Source organism: Scatophagus argus, chromosome 2 (genome assembly GCF_020382885.2).
Source record: "Scatophagus argus isolate fScaArg1 chromosome 2, fScaArg1.pri, whole genome shotgun sequence".
Classification (NCBI taxonomy): domain Eukaryota; kingdom Metazoa; phylum Chordata; class Actinopteri; family Scatophagidae; genus Scatophagus; species Scatophagus argus.
The window spans coordinates 16124386-16148223 of record NC_058494.1 but is presented as its reverse complement, the minus strand read 5'-3'; the positions used below and the strand labels follow the sequence as shown (position 1 = coordinate 16148223).

Sequence of the window (23838 nt, the reverse complement as noted above, 5' to 3'; positions counted from 1 at the left end):
AACATCGCTCTACTTTCTTCTCTTTCTTCCCTCTTCTGCTCCTCCCTCCATCTTTTGACCCACATTTCAAAAGACTGTTCTTTTTCATCTTCCTGACTTTCTACTAGCAAATCCTTTATTTGCAACAATTACTCCTCCTTTATTTTCCATGCAAGCCAAAACACATTAACACACATATATACTGTACGACTGCACTCTCTTTCTCACCTCTCCCCAGATGCCGACAGTGTCTCGGATGTCATTCTTGCAGTAGGACAGCTGTCGAATGCAGTTGTTAACAGCAACACTGCTCTTTCCAGGAGCTAAGTCCTCCTCAGCCATCTCTACCCATCCCAGAGAGCGCACTGCAAAACACTGGGTGACACACAGGCACACAAGTGAGGATATTGTTACATACAAAGTACATTATTTAGAGACATGTCACCACTTTTTGCACACAGACCAGGAGGTATTTGTTTTATGCTCTAATAAGTCGTCAAGGTCATCTTTTTGGCTTGACTTTAAATGCCGGCCGTTTGAACTGGCAGGATTCTGTGGGTAAACTCTGCAAAGACGAAAACATAGATAAACAGATGTCTGTCCAGACTCTCACAATATATGTAGTGACTGACAGACGGCTTCATCGCGTGGTGTAACAACAATTTCATGAAGCTCGAAATCACAATAACTAATGAGCTTGTGATGGAGCACAATGCTTCAAATATGGATGCAGCTGCAAATAAGCTACAAATCCTAAAACATGATGACTCGCACACATCTTCAATCTGGCACCAAAGCAGATCCAGATTTGAAGAAATTCCCTCAAGGCCCTCCTGAAATGTTTCAATCTTGGTAATCGGATGTACAGACACACTGACGTACGTATGGACGGACCTACGGACAACCTGAAAACATAATGCCTCTGGTCATGGCTATTAGAGGTGACAGAGAAAGTCCCTAACTAAAAGTAGCATTGTAGTCTGTTGGGAGATGTGTGGATCAGTGAGTGATCATGAGTGAGATGTGCACATACAGTACATGCGTTAAGTATTTGTATTTGACAAAGTGCTGTTTCACGGATGTCACAAGTATTTTTAAAGTATTTCACAGCAGGACAGACTGTAACAGGATGTCATCAATGTGAGGATGTTTATCCTGCTGACGTGAGGCTGAGTGGTGTTGACTAGCGTCTGCCTCATTCTGTCTCTTGCACATACAGACAATACACATGGATTCATGCACGTGTGCAGACATGCATACACAAAGTAATCCCCATATATCTTCATGTTGCCAGGAGTCTGGAGGAAGATGTGTCATCCAGACCAGCGGGTGGGAGCAGCTACATGACACACAAACTGTAACACCCAACCAATAGCTTAAAACTATGAGGAGTGACTTTGATTTGAATATTTTAAGGTATGTTTGTTTGCATAGCAGATGTGTGTACAGCAGTTATTTCGTCAGTTTTCACCACATGAAAAGAAAGAAACTTTATATTAACTCTCTTGTATGTAGGAAGGGTGAGATCCAATCTTGATACTGCAATCTGCTATTGTTGGAAGTACGTGTGTGTGTGTGTGTGTGTGTGTCAGAATGTGCTACTGGACCAGATGCCCCGACTGTAGGGCTGTGTTTGTGTCTGGTATTCATCACAGTGTCACTTGCTAAGGATTGTGAATTTCTGCCAGACAAACACCCAGAGGAAAACAGACACTAGACAGCCAAATCAGCACCACGTCAACAAGCAGACTGTTGGCTTTCAACTCTGATCTGCAATGCTTTAGATCTTTTCAGCCATCCGCGACAATGCCTCATACACACCTTGGATTCTTAATTAATTTATACCTAACGCTGACATTTGCTAGTAACAGTATCAGCAAAATGGTGATGGTATTCTGCTGAGTAATAAGTTTTATTGAGCCTCCACTGAAAACTTTAAACGTCTCATTTAAATCTTAGCTTTGAATGTTAAAGAGGTCTTGGTAATTAATGCATCATGGTCCAGCACTGTACTGTACTTCCTGGTCTCATCACTTGGGGGCAGTATCGTTTAGGTATCTCTTCACTCAGATGACTCAGATGAGAGCACAGACATCCACAGGGCTCAACATAAACACCAGCAGTAAACAAACATGCTTTGAACAATAACAGACTAAAACATACACACAGCATCGATGCAAAAAGCCATAAGTGATGAGAATGTTGACTGATGATGATGATGATGATGATGATGATGATGAGTGAAATAACACATAAACACAAGTCTGGAGTCAGCAACTTTAGATTCTGCAAAAAGCCACATTTACATTTAACATGTTTATGGTTTTTTACACGCTGTAAAAGGCTGTTCATTTGACACATGGTTTCTAAAACAAAACTTTAAAACATTTAGTTTAGAAATTTAGAAATCTACCGTCTTAAAATATCTAAACAGATATATTACAAAGCTGCAGACCACAGAGTACAAAGACAGATATGCACCATGAAGGCTTTGAACTGAAGACATGTTTAGAAAAAGGCTTCTTACCTTTGATTCTGGGTCACTGTTGACACTGCTAGACTCCTCTTCTTCCACTGTTGGACGGTTCCTAAAAAAAGGTTAAAAATAAATGCAAGATACAATTGGCAGTGTGCCATTAATATCAATGAGAGTATTAGCTGATCTACCAACACAACTTCTGTCCTGCGAGTGAAGGCTACAGTCAGTCATTACACTAATAGAGAACATTGGAGCATTTCCTGAGTAGAATAACTTACTTCCTGTTTATCTGACCTAATTGAACTCGAACAGTGATTAAGCACAAGATTAGGGAAACTAAGGAGACAAAATCAGTGGTGAGTGACAGACAGAGACGTAGCTGAGCACCAAGACAAAGCAAAAATACGTCTGATAAGAAAAAGCAACTACGATGACTTGCAAAGGTTCATGCACAAAAGAAGTTTGATATTTGTGTCTGTTTGAGTGTCTGTCCAGGTATTTCACCTTAGCTTAAGTGATGCGTAGCGAAGTGTGGCACCCTCAAACTCCTTCAAACTGGGGTCAGGGTTCACCGTGGCTGCCTGCAGGTCCTGGTGTACACAGGTGAAATCATCAGAGTGTGTAAAATGGTGCCAAAAGAAACTCCACATCTTTGGCACAAAATGCAACCAACCTGAAAGCCCCTTTCACACATGTAATCTGTAATATTGTGTGGTAAAATTGTCTAGATTGAACAGTGGTCATTCACACACACAGAGGTCCCCTAAATGAATAAAATCTCTGATCCCACAGGACCAAACAGCTCTAGACAGACAAAAGCCTAGTTGTTCCGTAAACATGGTTTTATTTTTAGGTACTTAATAGTTGCTAGGTAATGCAGTTGAAAGCAATCCAGATTTAATTGGATAGCCTTTTCTTAATGCAAGAGGATATCAAATTCAAATAGCTTCAACATACCTTGTGAATGCAGTTCTCTCAAATACTGTAACTTCATACTAACAAATAAAACTCCACAGTCTCTTTATGACGTAAGTGTTTACTCTGTTTAAGACCATCAAATAGTACATGTAATCTGAAAGAATCGCACACTTTTCCTGGGAATGGAAAATGGATACATGGGCTCATGTCAACACGATACTAATGTGTATAACTGCCATGAAGAGTCCTGTGTAACAGGGCATGTGGGAGAAGGGCTTGAAAGACACAACCCTGGCACAAACCACATGTAAATATTTTAATTCCACACAGTGTGCCAGCATGCATCCAAGTGTGGGTGGGATGGTCTTGCTGAATGGAGAAATGGGGTTGGTGTGTTATTTGTAAGGGGACATGCTGCAAGTAGAGGAGAGAAAGTTATCATGTATATGTACACACACTTGCGTGCGCAAACACATTTTGGTCTATGCCAGCAGGAAAGAAAGACGACAACATTTTAGCCACATGAGTAAAGAAAGGAACAACCTGTTGAGTGTGTTGCTGCAGCCAAGTAAAAGAGATGTTTCATATCAGGCATGTCAAAATGCTGCAGTTGGTGCGGTTACAGTTATGCTGAAGCATCAGCCACACATGCTTTTGCCCAGGCAGTAAATTTCTAGCATATGGTGCATAGATGTATACACTCAGAGTCAGTGAGGATAGACCAAGAACAAGACATACTGGCACCGAGTGCATTATACTTGCCTTCCACACTTCACTATCAATCTTTCCGCCAAAATCACTCCACACCTGTTTCTACATACAGCGTTAAAACACACACACACACACACACATATGCACACAGTGGTGGGGCAAAGATTGGGGGACAAAGGTGGGAGGGGGGCGAGGGAAGAAAAGACAAAACAACGCTGTTAGCTAACCAGCTCACTCCACACCGAGTGCCTGTTGCAATAAGGAGCGTCCCAGCAAAACATTTCTTAAATGAAAAGCTGTCGATCTTTGAAAAGCAATTTCAAATGTTTCTCACTCCTATTGAACATTCACCTTCCTGCTGAGAATCTACTGATTCTTGATTAGTAGAATACAAGCAATACAAACATAGAGTACAGCCATTACTGTTTTGGACAGTGACATTTTTTTCCCCATGGAGGATCTGAAATGGATCTGACATTCATTTGTTTAATTTTCACCAACAAAATTCCAATTCAATAACGTGCCAAGTGAGGAAAGAAAAGCCAAATAACAATAACAATTAACATGATATTTGTGTAGGATATACATGTATAGCTCTATCTTATCAAAATGAAGTAGTCCACTGTAGGAATCACTGTAAATTCACAGCCACATGTTAAATTCAAACCAAATGCAATGAAAAACAAACCACATGAAAACATGTCACGGTCCAAATACTTACTGACTGCACTGGATGTGATACAAGTAGACATATGTATACAGTAATATATACACACATACAGATGCTGTAGGAATCATTTTTTCGATATGTGTCACACACAAACACACATATTTACAGAAAAAGAAAGATATTAAGTTCAACTCAAGCCTAAAGCGCCAAAGGACAAGAGGAAAAGTGGAGATTGAGGAAGGTAGCAGAACATGGAGAAAGTGTCCTACCTTATCCTCATCTGTGTGATGCTGAGAGCGACAGTCTTGATCAGGCATCCCCTGCAGAGATGTGGAACGAGGCTAAAGACAGAGAGAGAGAAACAGAGAGACATGAAGCATGAAAAGAAAAATGATCAGAATCTTCACAGCGAGAATTTAGAAGACATGTTACTCCACCGTGTTTGTCTGTCTGCCATTTTGGCTCTTGAGTCACCGGCTAATACTCGAGTAGTCTGCAAGTCAGTCGCTCCAGATAGATGTGCCAGATTGAGATTCTGTCACAGCTATCTGTCAACATCAGTCCATTCTCACTCAATCAATATTTTATCTACACCACACTCCTCTCTATCAATCTCTCTTCCACTCTCCGTTTCCTCCATCATTCTACATGATTGACTGATTGATTTACTCAGTGCAATCCTCTATTCTGCCGCTGGACTGGTGTGGTGTATGGACAGTCCTTTCTCAGTCTCACTATCTTTACCCTGTCAGGCTGTCTTCTGGCATATTTCTGCCAATCCTTCGCTAATCTTAGTCAGCACTACACAAAACAGATAATCATTCAGACAAATACACGGTCCTGTTTAAAATTAGCATACAGATTTCTTATAAAATGTACAAAATACCCCAGCTAAGTACAATGAAACGGAATAAGCCTGTTGGTACTTTTGTAACTTACAAAGTAGCAGCTGTTGACGAATCCACATGTGGTGAGAGTGGGCTCTTGAGTGGAGAGAGGCTCTACTGAGCTGTCGGAGGTGGTGCTGCCTGAGCGAGTCGACGCCCTGAAGAAGATCTCTGCCTGGCACGACTACAAGCACACACACACACACACACACACACACACACACACACACACACAAAGTTATTAGAAATTGCCATACTTCTTCACTTGTGGATTTAAGGAAACAGCTAAGTTCCCTTGTTGAGACTATTACTGAGCTTTGAAATTTATATTATTATCATTATCATCATCTCTGTAAATAGTTTGGTCCCAAGATCAAGAAACATCTTCTGGAGGAGTAACACATGGAGTACTTAACTTGCACTTGTTGATAACTGTGCATCAGAAAATATAATCAATAATATCAGCTGTAACTAAAATAATGCAGGGGTTTTCACAATGCAGTCTAATTCAACAGCCTGTCTCACTCCTGTTAAAGGTGCAGATTCAATAGAGATTCATTAAACACATTTTAGTACGACATGTTACGATTCAACAGCACCACTGACCGCAACCTCCTACGTGATCATAAAAACTCAAACTCTCTAACACAGTTTGGACAGAAACGGAACATTAAAACCTCAATGAAGTTAGGATTTATTAGACTGCATTCATTTTAGCTCAAAATCTTTAATAAACTGGCAACCGAGTGTACAATATTCACACACGCTGCATTTCTAATAACAATAATGACTTATAAAGACACAATCTAGAATAATAATGATTTAAATCTTCAACTAAATTGTTATGTCTGTGCTTAAATCTTAGTTTGACCTAATTATTTTTTTGCGCTAATTTAAATCTGTGACTTCATCTTATTTTCCCATTGTTCTCCATCATCTCTTACAGTGTGGATGGATACTTGTCAAGACTTTAGTCCAACCACAATTTGACACCATCTTGGGTGATCTCAGTTAAATTTTACCAAAATTGTGTGTGTGTGTGTGAGTTAAATGTGTGTCTGTTAAGCCACTCACATCGTGGTCAGGAGTGGGTGAGGGACTGAGTGAGCCCAGGGAGTGTTCACGTGCTGTCGAGGCTGTGTGGTCGCCCAGGGCCTGGGACTCCGTCTGTCCAGGGGGCGTTGGGCGGGTTGCAGGCCTCTCCCACTGGGTGGTGCCTGTAGGAATGTGCCAGTAGTAGATACCGGCCATGTCTGTGATCTTCTTCCATCCTGGAGGCAGGTCAGGGTCTGTCTGGAACGACTGCTCGCTCCAAATATCTGGTGGAGAAACAAACATTTGGATGGTTTATTGATATCAGTGGAAAAAAGTGCAACTTTTGTTGAAATGACCAACTTCTTACATACTTTACTTACAAATGCATTTAAACACTCTTCTGACACCGCACACATAAAATATTGATTTTTCTTCCACATGACCGAACTGGCCTGAGTTAAATAAAAGTTAATCCCCCCACACCAATACTGAATGATATGAACAGCTGACTGGAATTGTGAGCAACTGCTGCGGCTGTCATTTAACAGCCGTGTCTCTCCACAGACAACAACTGAGTATAACTAAGCTAAGAACTGCTGTGGCACACTTGCTCAACAACCCCACACACACAACTTAATTATTTTTTAATAAAACATATCACATAGGCACATAACAACTACTGAGGTACACCACAACACACGGGCACAAGCATCCTTCTCACATTTAGAACAGTTCAAGAGATGTCAGGTGCAGTCCAACTAAGGGAGCTCAAATTAGACTTTAAATATACATGGTTTTATTCAACATGACAAAGCGAGGACTTGCAAATATTCTCCGGATCTGGTAATTGTATTATCTTCTTCTCTGAACCCATTATCACACAAATCTGCTGTCTCATTTCCAAACATGTATTATCCATCATGGGTTCTTTAAGTCATTGCCTCTCTGAAAGGCCACTAATGGTGAAATCAAAACAGTTGATATGGAAAATATTTCAGGGTGCAACAAAACCAGAGCCAGGCGAAAATGAAGAGCCACATCGTTGATAACAATTCTTTTTCAAGATCAATGTGTACCAGGTTTGCAGTGGTGCATGTTGCTTCCAATATATCAGGCTTCACTCTGAATTTGACTGTACTTTTTCCTGTCTACTTAAGGCAAAACAAAATTAATTACACTTTGCCAATGATGCCAATGAAAAAAATTGTGTTGTTGCAAAGTCAATTTATACTGTATAACTCACTTTAACACTGTTTTTACTTAACTATAAACTATATAAGTTTAAAAATATACAAGTGGTATCAACACAGTTATTAACTTTATACACCAAACACTCCATGACTCCAAGTAATTAAAGTGGAAGAGCCAGGACTAATAACCTTCAAAATAAATTAACAAAATAATAAATATGTCTACAAACCACGTGCTGTGCTCTTGTATTTCAAAAGCAAAAAAAAACAGCAGGGCGTATGGATTCTTGTAAAATTTTATCTTCCCTTCCCTAACAAAAAACAGCAGATGGCTACTACTATAATTTGTTGGGTGGTGAGTGATACATGTGGAGGAAATCCAGCAATTACCTTCAAAATACACACACACACACACACACACTCACACAGATCCTGTGTGGAGATGGTATCAGAGCACTTATGTCACTTTCTTCTCTCACTCTTGTACTAAATGTCAGCTCCTCTGAAGATTGCTGTTTCCTGACAGTCAAACCATTTGAACACACGAACAAGAATACACACACAGGCACGCACACACACACACACACACACAGAACAATTGATGGCATCTTCGTGTGTGTGATGCTGATGTAGTGGGAGAGGTAGTAAAGACGATATGAAAATACATAAGGTGTTCTAGTAAGTCATAAAGGTGATATAAGCTGTGAGGGACTGGTCAGATGGTGCTGTGTGTATTTGTGTGTACGGCGTGTGTCTGTGTGTGTGATTGCAAAAGGGTTCTTGAACTGCTGACCATGCTGATGAAACACAGCCCGTGGGCCTGTCGCCATGACAGCAGGCCATAAGTCATCATGATGACTGGGTCGGTCCAAATTGAGATGGATTTCAGAAACACACACACACACACACACACACTCACATATATACATGTAGAGGGAAGTTATTTTATTAGATTTAGTTCATTTAATTGACCAGAAATCACTCACACACAAAACTTGCCCACATACGTTCTTGGCACAAGCAGATTGTGGATCAGAGCAAGTAGCTGGGAAGCAGTGCCTTCTGGGAGTAGCAGTCTTTTATGAGCAAAAAAAATAGGTCAAAGCCAATAAAACTACAACAGAGAATCTGAATGTCTTTGCTATGAGTGAGGGGGAATATGGTGACTCAGAGAATGTGTCCCAGTATGAGATGAACAGACTACTGGATGTGGATTAAATCATGTACATACACAAGAGCAGAGGCAGAGAGACAAGGCTGTGCTTGGCTTTGCTCGAGTGGCATATCATGCCTTACAGTTAACAGCATCACCTTCTGCAAGCACCGTGGCAAGTGTGGAATTGGCAAGACAAGTTTAAGCATGCTAACACAGGGGCTACCAACTGGCCCTGCACCAACGCAGGGCACGGGCCACAGCGGAGCTGCGTAGCAGTTAGCCTATGACAGCCTCGGTTAGCATGCAGCTCCATGCCAGAGCAGAGTTAGGCAGAGGGGGAGGGTAGAGCACTGAGATTCTGGAGCAAAACACACACATATACGCACGTTATCTCTGGAAAACGATACCATTCGCACACACAAACTAGCATGACCACATCGATGCAGACACACAAACACAGCATGCACAGACCACAGATTCCTCGGGCAGATATTTATACAACAATACCAATAGTGACAAACTTCATCCCCATGTTGGAGGACACACACACACAGCCATGCTTGTGTACACACTCATACACAGGCAGACACACTCAGACAGCGCTCAAACTCTAGCCCCACGGTGTAGTTTCCAGCCGACTTCGATAGATGCACCTACCCTCGTAATTGACAATCACAATGGCCAGCATGTAGTCTTTACCCAGCATCATTGTTAGCTAGCTGCCTCTCAAACAGCAAAAAGCCAGTGCTGTAACTACAGAAAGAACCCCAGACAGAGATTGAAAGAGAGAGAGGGAGAGAGAGAGGGAGAGAGAGAGAGAGAGAGAGGAGGGAGGCACTGCAAGAGAGAGGGGGTGAGGAGAAAGGGAGAAGGGAGAAAGAGAGAGAGGGGGGGAACATGGAGACACACTGAAGCAGAGAGGCTGGGAAAACATGATTTGAAAAGAGAGACAGAGAAGAGGGGGAGAAAAGAGGGAATGAGGGGAATAGTGCTCGCAAAAACAGAGACAGAGAGTTGAAGGTTGTGTATCCCCTGCAGCTGAGATATGGCTGCTGTTGCTGTCTCTCCTTCCTCTATCTGGAACATCAACAACATGAACAGCTGAAATAAGCCTGCCCTCCCTTTCCTGTCCTAAAACAAACATATGCGCAAGGCACATGGAAAGAACCTGAATATTTGGAACACTCATCCTGTTCAAATATCTATATTTATCACTTTCTCCCTCCTTTCCACCTTCTCTGTAGCCACTGTTGGTTGTCCTGGCAACCCCCACATCATTTTTCATTCAGTATCATATCCAGTGGAGGAACAAGGAGGAGGAGGAGGAGGAGAAAGAGGAGAAGGAGGCATACAGTAGGACTGATATAAGAAGAAAAATGGGTAGGAGTTTTGATATAGAGAGAGAGCAAAGATTAAGTGGGTGACAGAGAGAAAAGTAACTTGACATGTGACTGTCAGAAAAAAAAACCACACTGCACTTCAAACGCTGCTGTGCTGTACTCATCCACAATCAGCTCAAGTTTCCTGACATGCATTACAATGCAAGTTGTTGCAGGAGAATGCCAAGGAGCTCTTTAAATGGCCTTCTACAACTCAGATTGTGTGTGTGTGTGTGTGTATGTATGTATGTATGTATATTTGTGTGCGTATGTGGGTGTGTGTGTGTTTTGGTTCCCCTGTGTGAAAGCAGTTTCCTATTGGCCTCCTAACCCGCAACATCCACAGAGGAATCTGACACACACTCGGGAAAACGACATGACTTTGTCAATAAAAGAGTGCAAGAGAGGCTGATAGCAGCATGGACGATTACATGTTAGATATCGATGAATTCAAGATGAACAATGACAGAATGATTATTATCAACGCTTCAGGAAACCCTCGGAGGACAATATGTCTTATATAGAGACTACAAGCATTGCCAGTGCCGACTTTGCCCCCCTCCATATTCGGCTCATCAACGCACACAGACATTGATCTCAACCAATGTAAGGCTGTCCCATGAGGAATTTATCACTTTGGAATGACATTTTAGACGAAGACAAGCAAGAGGAGAGAAGGAAAAAAGATCACTGAAAGTAAATTCTAGGCAGCTGCAACAGCAAAACTTAGAAACATTCAGGAGGATAAGCTGCTGGTACTTGTAGAGAAATGAAATACACAAATGGTCAGAGCCTGCCGATCGAAAAGACAGTGAGTCATCAGAGAGCTAGAAGCAAGAGAAGGAGAGGAAGAAAGCAGCGGCTCAACAGCTCAGAGCACTGCGACTCTCACAGACTGAGAGGATGCTTTACAGCTGAGCTCATGTCAGAGGTTGGGGCTGCTGCTCTAGAGGAGATGGATGCGTTTCATATGGCTTAAAACAAAGCACAAGGCAGAAAGTTTTAAGGGCCCATTAAACTGAACATCCAGATTTTTACATAATGCTGACAAAAGAAATACAACGACTTTAACAGACCTTCTGCAGAGGTAGGCAACAAGCGAGTTTAAGAAAGTAGAGGGCCATGACAGGGGTGATGACTCATGGGAATTTTTAAACTTCAGTTACAAAATTAAAATAGGTTCCATCTTCTCTATGTGCACTACAGTGATTATTTACAGAAAAAATAAATAAAATTAGCTTGACTTAATTTCAGCGTAAGGTAATGACATGCTTTGGTGATGCCCAATTTTATATCGATACAAACTACTATAGAGACAAAAGTATCCAGACACGTTTCTTAATGAGGCTGTTTTTCAGGGGTTGGGCTGGGCCGCTTGCTTCCAGTGAAGGGAAATCTTAATGCTTCATCATACCAAGACATTTTGGACAATGCTATGCTTCTAACTGTGTGGCAACAGTTTGGTGAAGGTCCTTTTCTATTCCACCAAGAATGTGCCATAGTGCACAAAGCAAAGTCCATAAAGACATGGTTGGATGAGTTTGGTGTGGAAGAACCTGACTGGCCGACACAGAGCCCTGACCTCAACCCCATCAAACACCTTTGGGATGAACTGGAATGGAGATTGCGAGCCAGGCCTTTTCGTTCTATCAATGCCAGACTTCACAAATGCTCTACTGCATGAATGGGCAAAAATTCAGGGCTGGTGCCCCAATACTTTTGTCTATGTAGTGCATATTGAGGTCCGTTTTTCTGTCTGTCCAGACACATTGCATACTTATATAGATGGGTTTGGAAACAAAACAATCAGACAAACTGACCTCAAGAATGTAACCCTGAATGAACTGAACACAGAGCAGAAATGTTCATATTTCCAGAAAAAGAATGATGAAAACTGAACAGTATAAAAAGACAATACGGAAGATTATAGGGAGGTAAAGTGGCTCCTCTCTTTAGTGTAGCAGAGAGAGAGAGAGAGGGAGTACGGCAGCTACAGATTTTGCATGTATTTTGCATTGCATTTTTCCTGACTAGGAAGCCCTGTGTGCACACAATCACACACATGCATGCACAGGACACAGCTTCAAACAGGACAAAGCTTATCTAGCATGCTAACCACCCATGAGGTTACAGGGGCACTTCCTGTCTCAGAGGGACTTTGGGAGATTTACTGGAGTCTGGAGTGTTTGTTATTCTGTTCCAACAATGTCTGAGTCCTGCATATACATACACATACACACACTCATACTCACACACACTTGGTCACCATAAATGGAAACATGTCATCAGCAGAGAGGAAACCACTACATAGCACACAGGAAAAAAAACACCAGTAACTACGCCAAACATCAGTGAAAGATGACGGCTATAAGGTTTACTGGCATAAACTTTTTGCAGCATGTTTTGTGTGTCTTAGTGTGTGTACCTGTCTCCTCTGGGGAGTTGCTCTCCTGGGACAGTGTGGTCCAACTCAACTCCTCATCACTGGGGTTTAGATTTTGGATGCGATTCAAAGCACAATCTGTCTTTGCGCCAGTCCTTCTGTCCTTTTTTGTCTCTGGAGAAGAGGAGGAAGAGGAGGAGCAGGAGGCCACAGAGAGCAAGGGCGCGTCCTCTGGGCTGGTTTGCCTGGGAGGCGAAGGAGGAGGAGGCACCGAAGAATCCTTGCCTGATTTGAGGAGCTTGAGGTTGGAGTGGAAGTTAGAGATGAACTCCAGGCCTGAAGAAACTTCCTGGTTCTTCACAGGAGTAACACTTTCTATCACCAGTAAGGGCTTCTTCTCCTCATCCTCCTGCTCCTCCACTAATCCCTCATCTCCATCTTCCTCAATCTTCATCTTTGACATCATTTCCTTCTCAGACAGTATGCTGATGTCATCGCTCTCCTCTGCCTCAATATTCAAGTCAAAGCCCAGATCTGCTGTTGTGTTGCCATTCAGTTGGAGATCCACAGTCGTGTTAATGTTACAGTCTATGTCTGATTCAGTTTTCTGCTCGGGCTCTGCATCACTATCTGGGTGCAGTTCATCTTCTAGCTTAATGACATCATCCTCTCGGTCATTGTTAGTGAGAGTGTGACTATCATGCTCCTCAGCTGTGTTGACATTCAGGTCATCTGCTGCAGTTTCCGAATTACCGTCCAGGTCCTTCGGGTCATGGCCGGTAGTGTTTTTGTTGTGATCCTGACCGGCTTTACGGAGCTGGTTGACTCCATTCTTGGCTAGTTTGGGATTGCTGGGAGTAGAAGACTGTGATGGGGATGAAGATGGTGATGATGAAGATGGCACTGCTTCTCCGAGGCCCATGGCAGCCTGGATACTGGTGAGTGCATACTTTTTGCGACACTTGGGAGGTGTGGCGGAGCCCTGCTTTATGACGTCACTGCTGAGTAGCTGGTTGTGCGAGGAGCGAAGGCTGAGGGAGGTGGGAGGTGTGGCAGCGGGGCCATTGTGATTGGTCATATCTACCGACATCATTGTGGCACAAGACAGATCACCTGGAAGAGGAGGAGAAGGGAAACAGAAGTTGAATAAAATTAAATCTACACATGTAGGAAACTTTGAGAAAGAGTGTCCCACTGCTGTAATGGCTACGGCTCTTTGCATTGTAACACCTATTCTTGCATTGTCTTGTAAAAGGCAGATGCTGTGTCATTAGAATGTGGTGAAACTCAATGATTCTAATATATAACATTCTTCCAGCAGCAGTAAAATATAACAGACGTGTTCAGCTTAAAACATAAATGCTTTTACAACAAATGGCGTTAAACATAACAAATTAAGAGCATCAAATGAGACGAGACATTTCTACAGAAACATAAATACACACATATCATGGAGCTAGTTATTAGTCTTACTCACATCCAGATGTGAGTTGTCGGCCATGAACTCCAGAAATATTAAGACAAAATAATGCTTCACAAGACCAAACAATAATCTTGACCTTGGAGTTTGTGTTTTCTTATTTGCATATCATATGAGAGTGGACTACTGGCCTTGGCTGAGGTATGTGCTAGTCTGAGTGCCATTCTAATTCATTATTGGCTCACTGCATACAGAAAATTACAGAACAACTGTGTATGTTTACAATCATTAAATGTGAAAAGAAATATGTCAAGGAATTTTATAAATAACTGCAAAAAAAAGTGATGATAGCAGGTAAACAATTATGCAACCTGAGGCTGTTTTTCTTTTGGTTCAGTTTGCACAGAAATGCAATTAAACACACCAGAGCTTTAACCAGACCGAGGTCAACTCAAGTCTACTGCATGCATTCAAACATCCTTTAAGGTCTAAAGACCAAAGCTAACATTGAATTCATCATATTATTAAATGCCTGCCAAGCAAAAGCCTTATAGAGCACATAGTAATGTTTTTTTCTCTGACATGTCATTGTTGAAAAATGATTGAAAACACACACAAGACTCAGGCAGTTGAACTATCTCACACATTTCTTCATGACGGCGAATATGTAGCATATTTTTAGTTTATTTCCTACTTTGTTTTGGAGTTGTAAATCTTTTTATGCACCAGATCTGAAGACAGTGCCCAAACACTGTTAACTCCTTCCTGAGTAAGGCTAAAAACTACGATACCCAGATGTAGGAAATCCACAGACAGGGCAGAGAAGCTAGAATGTACTGAGTGAAGGAATAACATAGTGTTAGCTTTGGCTTTATAGGATTTGTGGATAATAACAAAATAGAAAATAAAATCACAATTTTTTATCCATATTAGCGTGGATTGCAGACTTTAAAAGCCACTAGCTACTGCAGAGCAGGGATGGGGAACTGAAAGTCATGAGGTGTGATCTTCACTTCACTTTCATTCCAGCTGAAGAGCAAACAGGAAAGACAGCATGTGTGAAAGCGTGTGTGTGTGCTGTACCTGACAGGATGTCAGTCATAGACTTGTGCCAGTCACGGTTCAGGGTTCAGTAGACTCAGCTGCAGATCTGACCACCACGCAGGGAGAAAATAAAAGTACAAGCACAATCAGAGCAAGAATGCAAAGAATCCCAAGTGCTTCTTGGGTTCCCCTCAGAGACCACATTCATCCACGTGGAACCCAACTACAGCTGGTTTCTATGGAAACAGTGAAAGCAGTGAAGGGACTCCAAACACTAGAGAAATCAAAATTATAGGAGAGCAAAAAGCCCAGCACCAAAGTGCTGCTTGGGTAACAAACAAGTTACTTTTGTGATGTTTATCAAACCCAACACTTCACTTCAATCATCACTGAAGGTAACTGAGTGGCAATGCCAGACAGAGGAAGTATGCTGCATCAGAGCCAAAGCAGCACATTTTTAAATCAATTTATTTTATCAGTAACTGCACAAAAAAGCTGAATATAAAACAAAATCAGACATTATGTGTTAGCTAAATTTTAAGTTCATCCTAACAACAATAAGGTTCCAATTTGGCTTAAGTGATCCACCTTAGATTCAGATATGCAGCAAATCCTTGCTTCGGTGGCTTCAAAGTAACAGAGATTGTTTTTGTGTTTACTGTGAGGCACTTACATAATGTCACTGTAAACAATGAAAGTAGAACCGGGCCTATATTTTCAGTTACGACAAGAAGAGCAACATTTTCTAAAAGCACAGAGGGCATGCAAAAGTCTATTTTTATGTTGTAAACATGTCGACAAAAAAAAAAAAAAAGTCCTTCTATAGTTACTACTTACCAGAGAACTAAGGATTTTGGGAAATTCCAGGATGGAGCACGGCCATACTGGTTGTCGGTGGTTCTCTCTTCATCCAATCACAAGGTCTTCACTGAAACAGCAGCTTCCTGAGGAAGAGACATATAACAGGATTAATGAGAGAGAAAGAGGGAGGGGTGAACAGAGAGAGAAGAAGGACAACAGGACACCAGAGGGGCAAATAATAAAGACACATCAATTATTCACAACCTCGATCAAACATTAATACACAAGGTGTGTGTATGTACATAAGGCTCATTTTGCAAGCTCATTTTTTTTTTTTTTTTGGTGCAGAGTCCTGCAAAACCCATAGCTGACTGGAACCACCATAAAACCTAATGCCACAGGAGACTTGTAAACTCCCCCTATTCTGCTTTCCAGCAACCAACACACACACACATACACACACAAAATTGCATGATGCATTCAAGACATGTAGATAGTTCCCACTAACACACAACTTTGACGAGTAGTGGAGAGAGCGATAATAAGCACACTAAGAATGGACAATAAAATTCCACTTATCCCTGGCTGAGGAGCTGGAAAAACACCTCAAATGTTTTGGCGGAATTAAATTGCATTTAAAGATTTAATCAGTGTGCACCACTATCAGCTGTTAGAACATTGTGACACTTCTTAGTGCATGATTGTCAGTAACAAACGGTCATAAGGTTTAGGCAATAGCAGCCACTGTTACTGTTATTGTCCCAGACCCTGATACTAGCTGATTAGTGTGTGGACTGCAAATGCGGGAATTAGGAGAATTTTATCTTTTTTTAAGGTTGAATTTACCCTTCACTAATTTCTCTCATTTGTCTGTATGTGAGAGAATTCACTGTAGATTTTTAAGAGGTCTTCAACTCCCGTCATGATGACTAAACCACAAACACTATTGCTGACACGACTTCTTATCCTGCCTCCTTTTCTTCTTTTCTCTTCTTCTCCTTCTGTTTTTTCTTTAAAGACTCAATCCTAATATACTTATGTCATTATTCTCTCAGTCTTAAATGTCAAGGAACAGACCTGATCTGCACAGACATTAATTTAAGAGTACAATATACATGAAGGCTTTAGGGCTTGCAGTAGTTGTGACGTATGTTGTGATTTGTAGAAACGAAGAGGAGATTAAAAGCAGCCATGGATTTGGAAATTGGCTCTGGTCAATGGACAAGATCTTCTGCTCAGAGAAACTCATTTCAGTTCTTCCTCTATCAAGCCAGTTGTAGTATAGTTAACTGTCTGAAGCACAAAGATTGATCCGTTGTTTGTAACATTTCATAAATAAGGCAGCAATAAAGCAGCTATCTATCTAAGTAGCTCTATATTTTTGGTGTTTTTGCACGCACGATGACAAAGAGAAATTTGTTTAACGACAAATTAATCAATCCATCCCATCTCATTTTCATAACTAAATGGAAGCAAATAAAGTACAGGAGGTCAAGGTGAAACAACACATATACGGTACTGTTTTTCTTCTAAACTTGCAAAAATTCATGAAAATGAATCTCCAGGCTTACATAACATTAATATTTGTACAAGTTTATGTAACTAAGAACAGTATGAACAGTGCCTACTCTGAAAGTATTCATGCTGAAGCACTTGACTGCTGCTGGTAAATCTATTCAACAACCTAGAAAAGGTTCTGATTGGACTACCACAGGCTTATACTGAGCAAATACTGCATACTGACATAACAGACAAACAACATCTGGTTTGTCTGGCAACACTTTGTGTTGCACTGTCTATGGGTAAAAAGAAATGGTAAACCATTTCAAGAACAGCTATATAATTTTGGCCTCAAACCAGCTGTGTACTTATAACGTCATTTCTCTGATGGTTTAAGCAGTGGCTACAACAGAGATATCATGTTAGTCTAAAAAGCTGTGGCAGCTTTCAGTCTCTAGATTCACTGATGTTATGAATAGGCACAGATTTATCTGTGGGAGTCACTGACAGAGAAAAACAATGATACTAACAGAGACATAATTACTTACAGAGGTCAAGTATAAAAGCTGGGAAAGAGTCTGAGATATAAAAGTGAAGCAACATTCGCAATTTAAAAAAAAAAAGTTTCATTCTGGGATTAAAATTACAAGGCATGCTCAGTTCCTTGAATCCTGCTGCAACAAGTCTGCATACCTGGAAACGTGAGTGTGTGTGTGAGTGTTTGTGTGTGGGAGAAAGTATTTGTATGAATGGGTGTCTAAAACCATATGAATCACGCATCAGCACAGACTGGCTCTGTACTAGAGTCTCCCTCCTGCTCTGCAGCCATGTCAAACCTATCCAGCATTAGCACAAGTCATTGGGAGTGTAGTACTGTTTGTACACAGTCCCACAGTGATCCAAAGTTTAAAGGCAAAAAGACTATAAAAGATGTAAAAAGTGACAATGGCTCCAGCGTAAGCCTGGCAGAGCATAATAAAAAAAAAACAAAAAAAAAAAAACAGAGTCTGCTGTTGTCTGTGGCTTGTAGACTTGAACCAGACATTGGTTAAACAAACACTGATGATGAACAAATATGATGATATTAGATGGGTTTAACTTGCCAAAAAAAAAAAACAGAGTTTACCAGAGTGGGAACCATGAAACAATCATGTTTTATTTGTCACATTTAATTAAATAAAATGACTGAAGGCACCATGGGATGCCGATATGGGAGCAGATATACCGCAGCTAATGACGTGACGACTCATGGTTACCAGTTGTCATAGTAACAATAACACACTTTCCAGTCTGAGAAAGGGATGGAAAGATTTAACACAGTGAAAGAGCCCAAAGAAATGCTGATACATCTTAGCCCTCAACACAGTCTGGCAGGACTGAATCTGAGCTGACCGACAAAACTAAAACAAGCCTCAACACTAGGAATGTTCCTAAAGACCCTGATGTTTAGATGGAAGTATAAACTTAGTCAATTTATCCAAAAAGTAAGAAAACATTTTGAAACAGTAAAAATTGATTTTAATCTATAAGGTTAAACATTGCGCAAAAAACGCTGTCCATCAATCTCCATACAGTCCAACATTTCACCAATACAACAAAGCAGCGTAGGCCTGCCATAGCGGTCAAAAAACCATTTGTGCTCTTCCATAAACCAACACCAGTCCTCCAAGTGAGAGTGCCTACCTATACTGTAACCCAAAGCACAGAGGTGACACCTGCTAGGTCATTTTGTTGTCCTGCATGTGCGTAGCTCTAGAAATGGCTCCTGCATGCACATCAATAATAAATATATAGGATAATAATAAGTTTGATTGACTAGTATTTCTGGTGCCAGCTAGTGAGGGCAGTAAAGTTTAATCAACTTGTCGACTAATCGCACCCATCTCTACTCAGGATTGGCTGAGTAACATGTAACAACTAGTGATAAAATTTGGTATTATCAGTCGAGCCTAGCACTTGTCTTAATATCAAACCACTCAGAACATTTTTACGTCATGACAACCCTACATAATATTTGTCATATTCTTCATTTTCAAACCCAAACGACGCTGGTATAAGGCAACTCTTCACTCAAGTTCCCCCTGGAGCCACAAAAGTCTTTCCACAAACTTTTGTCACATATATAGTAGTGCTCCCGAAGACCTTTAAGCACATGGTGTCCATTAAAGTTACCACATTAACCTCACACTGATTGTCTCATTGCAAGTCCAGTCAGCCAGCTACAAGAAGAGCCACAACACCAAAAACGTGTCACTGTCCAAACACTAACTATGGAACGTATGGAATTTGTCATATCATTTCTTTTGGCTATGCACAGATGTAACATGTTTTCACACTTGGGTGGAGCTACAGTTCAGCAGCAAATATGCACAAAAACTACAACTTTCAATCCCAACTGCTGGACATGGCTTGAAACTGGATGGAATGGCGGCGATCGTAGTGGTGGTTTTGAGCTTCCACAGGCACAAAGGGCGCCCTGCAGTCCCCAGCTGCAGATGAGGGGGTCTAGGTATGATTACAGGGCCCCTCTGTGGGCAGGACAGCACTGGCACCAACAACACACAGAGACAAACATCCATTGACAAACACACACATGAACAGTAAATATGAGGGTGAACCTTCCATATGGACTTGCTTGTAAACACTTAAACGCAGACAGGCGGGCAGACTCAGTATGTTAAAGACACACACAGGCAGACAAAAACACATGGGGGTGGTGGGTGGGGTTGGTAATAAGATCTAGGATGTGTCACAGCATGACAGTGACCTTTGGCTTCTGACCCACTGTGTGCTGTTGTATGTGTGTGTGCAAGTGTCATACTTATGTTGGGGGGGGTCTGGAACCAGCGAGAATGAAAGGAGCAGCTGCAAATGCTCCACCTCCCTGTGTGTTTCTGTTTCTTTTTTACATGTGTGCTGTGTGTAACCACCCAAGTTTAGCAGACTCTGAACTGAGCAAGGCAGAGGCACATTTAAATTCATATGCCAAATGGGTGCCTGCCAACAGTGTGATAGGCCTCTCATCCCTCCTTCCTGCCCTTCCCTCTCAAGGCTTTCTCGCCATTGCAGTTCCTCTGCTAATCCCACTTGACTTTTACCTCTTTCCTTTATCCCATTTTCTTGACCATTTCCTCTGCTCTTCCTCTCCCTCTCCCAGCTTCGACTACATCCATCTTCTACCTCTCACCCCGCCCTCTCCCTCTTCCCTTTGTGCAGAAGAGAATTGCTGTCTGTTCTCATTAAAAGTGAAGAAGGTCTGTAAACTCTCATAAAACCACCCATTTCTCTCTACAACTCTGATTTACAGCCCCTCTTCCCCTTCTGTTCTCATCGCCCCCTCTGCTCGTGTGAAACTCCATCTGTTACCAAAAAAGAAAGCAAAACTGTCACAGTTAGAGGACAGGCCATCAAAGAAACATAATGGATGGATTCATGTCAACAGGGAAAAGCAAGCAGGATAGGAAACACAACTGGGTGTTTTTCTAACTTTTGGATCAGGACGTGAACGTGTAAGCCAGTTGTACAATAACAGGCAATCTTCCAAGATCTTGGCTTTATTTTCACTGGCTGCAAGAGTAGGCGGGGTCCAGCTGAAAACAACTTCCACTACATGGCTGGGAAGCTGCTAAGCAAATACATAAACTGCAATAACTAGACAGCTCTTCAGTTTCCAACCACTATGTAAAACTTAATCTTTTCTTCTATGTAGTCTATTATAAAATCTATACTATTGTCCTTTTGAGAGGTTAAAGGCTTTTCAAAATTATTATAGATGCCTTAAATGGTTTAGGAGCTGGAAGCATTGCAGAATCCCTGCTGTTTCAGTCACCTATTTGTTCCCTCAGATCCTTAAGTGTAGGTTTGTTAGTTCTTCAGAACTACAGTCATAAGAAAAGTGGCAAAGCAGCATTTTATGACGCAATTAGGCTTCCAAACTGTGGATTAAAGTTCTAAAACAATATCAAAAAGGAAATCTGAGCAATCATTTTTACATTCAAAATATGTCTAGTTTTGCTAGCTTTTAATTAGTTATTCTGGTGTTGCATACTTTAACTTATTAGAATAATCTTTCACAGAAATTATACTGTTTTTCTAAACAACTCTCTTGTTTTTGTTATACACTTGGGGCTTGTTGAGAGGTTATCAGTGAAATGCACTTCAATCAGTTTGGTGCACACAAATTGGAATAAAAGAAGTATCCCCAAGCTCAGTGTGTGTGTGTGTGTGTGTGTGTGTGTGTGTCCGCATGTGTCTACAAACCACATCAATGAAGAATCTGGAAAGAACACAGGAATCATCTACAGAATCTGGTTCCAGAATAAGAGCGGGAGGGTCGAACAGCAAAGAGTGTGTGTGTGTGTGAGTGGGTGTGTATGTGTGTGTGTGTGTGTTTGTGTGTGTGTGTGCATCCTTGTATTGTCAATAACGGGAAATAACAAAGACAAAGTAACACTTTGGCTGAGGCCACAGCTTAAACAAACAATCTTGTTTACAGACAAACAAACACATGCACACGCACGCGCATGCGTGCACACACACACACAGCTCTATGGTTTGTCTCCCATGGCCACACACTGTCCTTGCAGTCAGCCATGTATAGTTGAGTGAAGAACAGTCACAAATAAGCTCACTGTAATTCCACTTCTATATTCAGAGTTAACGTACACTACAGTCGCTTTGTTTGTGTGTGAATTTATGAACGTCTCAATGTTCTGTACATACAGTTAAAGGTATCACATTTTCCATTGGTATGGTTTCCACGGGCAGGAAAGCAAGAGGCAAAAATGACCACAAAAGAAAGGCAAACAGTGAGGAATTTTCAGGGTGTGCCAAAGAATCTCAGGCATGTCTCCTCTTTGGGTGGGTGGGTCATTGCAACTGGGGGCAAAAAAAGCTGCTAATTAGACAACAAAAGCAGCAGACAAAACACACAGATACGAGGTGAGGGCATGTGTGTGCACCATTCAGTCGCTGAACCTGAGCAAACCACAATCCTCTGCATGGTAAATGAAATACAAGCAAAGGTGAGAGTGAGAGGTCTATATGCATATACTTAAGTAAAAATGAGTCACCTGTGACAGAGTTACAGAAAGTTACTTATAAACCTGCAGCACCCTCAACACTTCCTGATTGTGACAGATGCTGGCAGCACAGTTACAGCAAACACTGATTATTCCTGATGACTTAACTCCAGCTACTGCAGTCAAAACACTACTGGAGGTGACAAAGATTTTCTAAAACTCTAAGATCACACCCCATACACACACACACACTGATCCTGTGACGTGGAAAAGAAACATTTAATGCAAGAGATGATTTCCTGGATTTGGGAAACTTGGGAGGGAATGTTCTGAAAACCCTCCCCCCATTCCCTGATACACCCCCCCCTCCTCCCCGCTTCACCCAGCCCCTCTTTCCTGTGGGTGAGGGGAGATCGTGGGAGGGGGAGAAAGAGTACACTGAGAACACACTGACACCAAGCAAAACACACAGAGAGGAGGCAAGTTTCCCGTTTCAGCCCTTACAGTTTGCTCCCCTCTGAGGAACACACATGAGCCAGTCGCGCAGCCAGCGCGGCTTCGCTGTAATGAAACCACAGCTCTTTCCTGGACGCGCCGTTGACGGCAACAAGCAGTGCCAGGAGCAGAGGCAGACAACAACAAGTAGAGGCACATCTGTGATTTGATATGTCATGCGTTTGTGGTTCTTGCTTTTTCTTTATCAATAAAATGTGGCCTCCATTGGTTACTGTAACATTGACCTTGCAGAGCAGTCACTTCAGTTAACTCTTATAATATCAGGTGAAAATACCACCATAAAATGTCTGCTGATCACAGCATAGTTATAAAAAAAATATGCCACACAGTGTCTCCTGCTGCTGAAGAATATGATTATGACATATAGTCACATTTTTCCAAAATACTGCTTGCTTGGTGGTGTTAGGGTTTCAAATCTGATGCCTGCAGTGCGCCACAGAGGCATCAAATGGCACGTATCAAATGAGGTTATATATTTTTATGGTTATATTTTTACAATCAGCAACTTCAAGCTCCCAGTGTTTTCTTTCATCACCAAAGATAGCTTGCCTAACACAATTCATAGTTGCTTCCTTGATTGCAAGCATTACAGCTTTTTCATCTTTCTCTGTATTGATGGAAGCCAGTCATGTGTATTAAAATCCCTTCTGTCCTTTCTCAGTGAAAACATACAGACAGGCAAACAGACAAGCACACGCACAAAAGGCCTGATGGATCCAAGGCAAGAGGAAGAAGCAGGAGAGGATGTG

The 23838-nt window shown here is 41.6% G+C and overlaps 1 protein-coding gene across 7 annotated transcripts in view; it reads right to left on the bottom strand.

Moving 5' to 3' along the window:
- apbb2b (amyloid beta (A4) precursor protein-binding, family B, member 2b) overlaps window positions 1-23838 on the bottom strand; it is a 43621-nt gene that overhangs the window by 13006 nt on the left and 6777 nt on the right. For 5 of the 7 annotated variants that reach the window (XM_046413925.1, XM_046413956.1, XM_046413950.1 and 2 more), the window contains exons 2-11: window positions 16089-16195; window positions 15291-15357; window positions 12830-13900; window positions 6719-6963; window positions 5697-5828; window positions 5027-5098; window positions 4139-4189; window positions 2963-3048; window positions 2507-2567; window positions 208-354 (exon numbers count right to left, since the gene is read on the bottom strand). In XM_046413925.1, coding sequence (XP_046269881.1) covers window positions 208-354; window positions 2507-2567; window positions 2963-3048; window positions 4139-4189; window positions 5027-5098; window positions 5697-5828; window positions 6719-6963; window positions 12830-13900; window positions 15291-15309 — 1884 coding nt within the window. In that variant the 5' untranslated portion in view covers window positions 15310-15357; window positions 16089-16195. Of the gene's footprint in view, window positions 1-207; window positions 355-2506; window positions 2568-2962; window positions 3049-4138; window positions 4190-5026; window positions 5099-5696; window positions 5829-6718; window positions 6964-9682; window positions 9810-12829; window positions 13901-15290; window positions 15358-16088; window positions 16196-23838 lie in introns of those variants that run through there. The other 2 variants (XM_046413960.1, XM_046413970.1) reach the window with 2 other exon arrangements.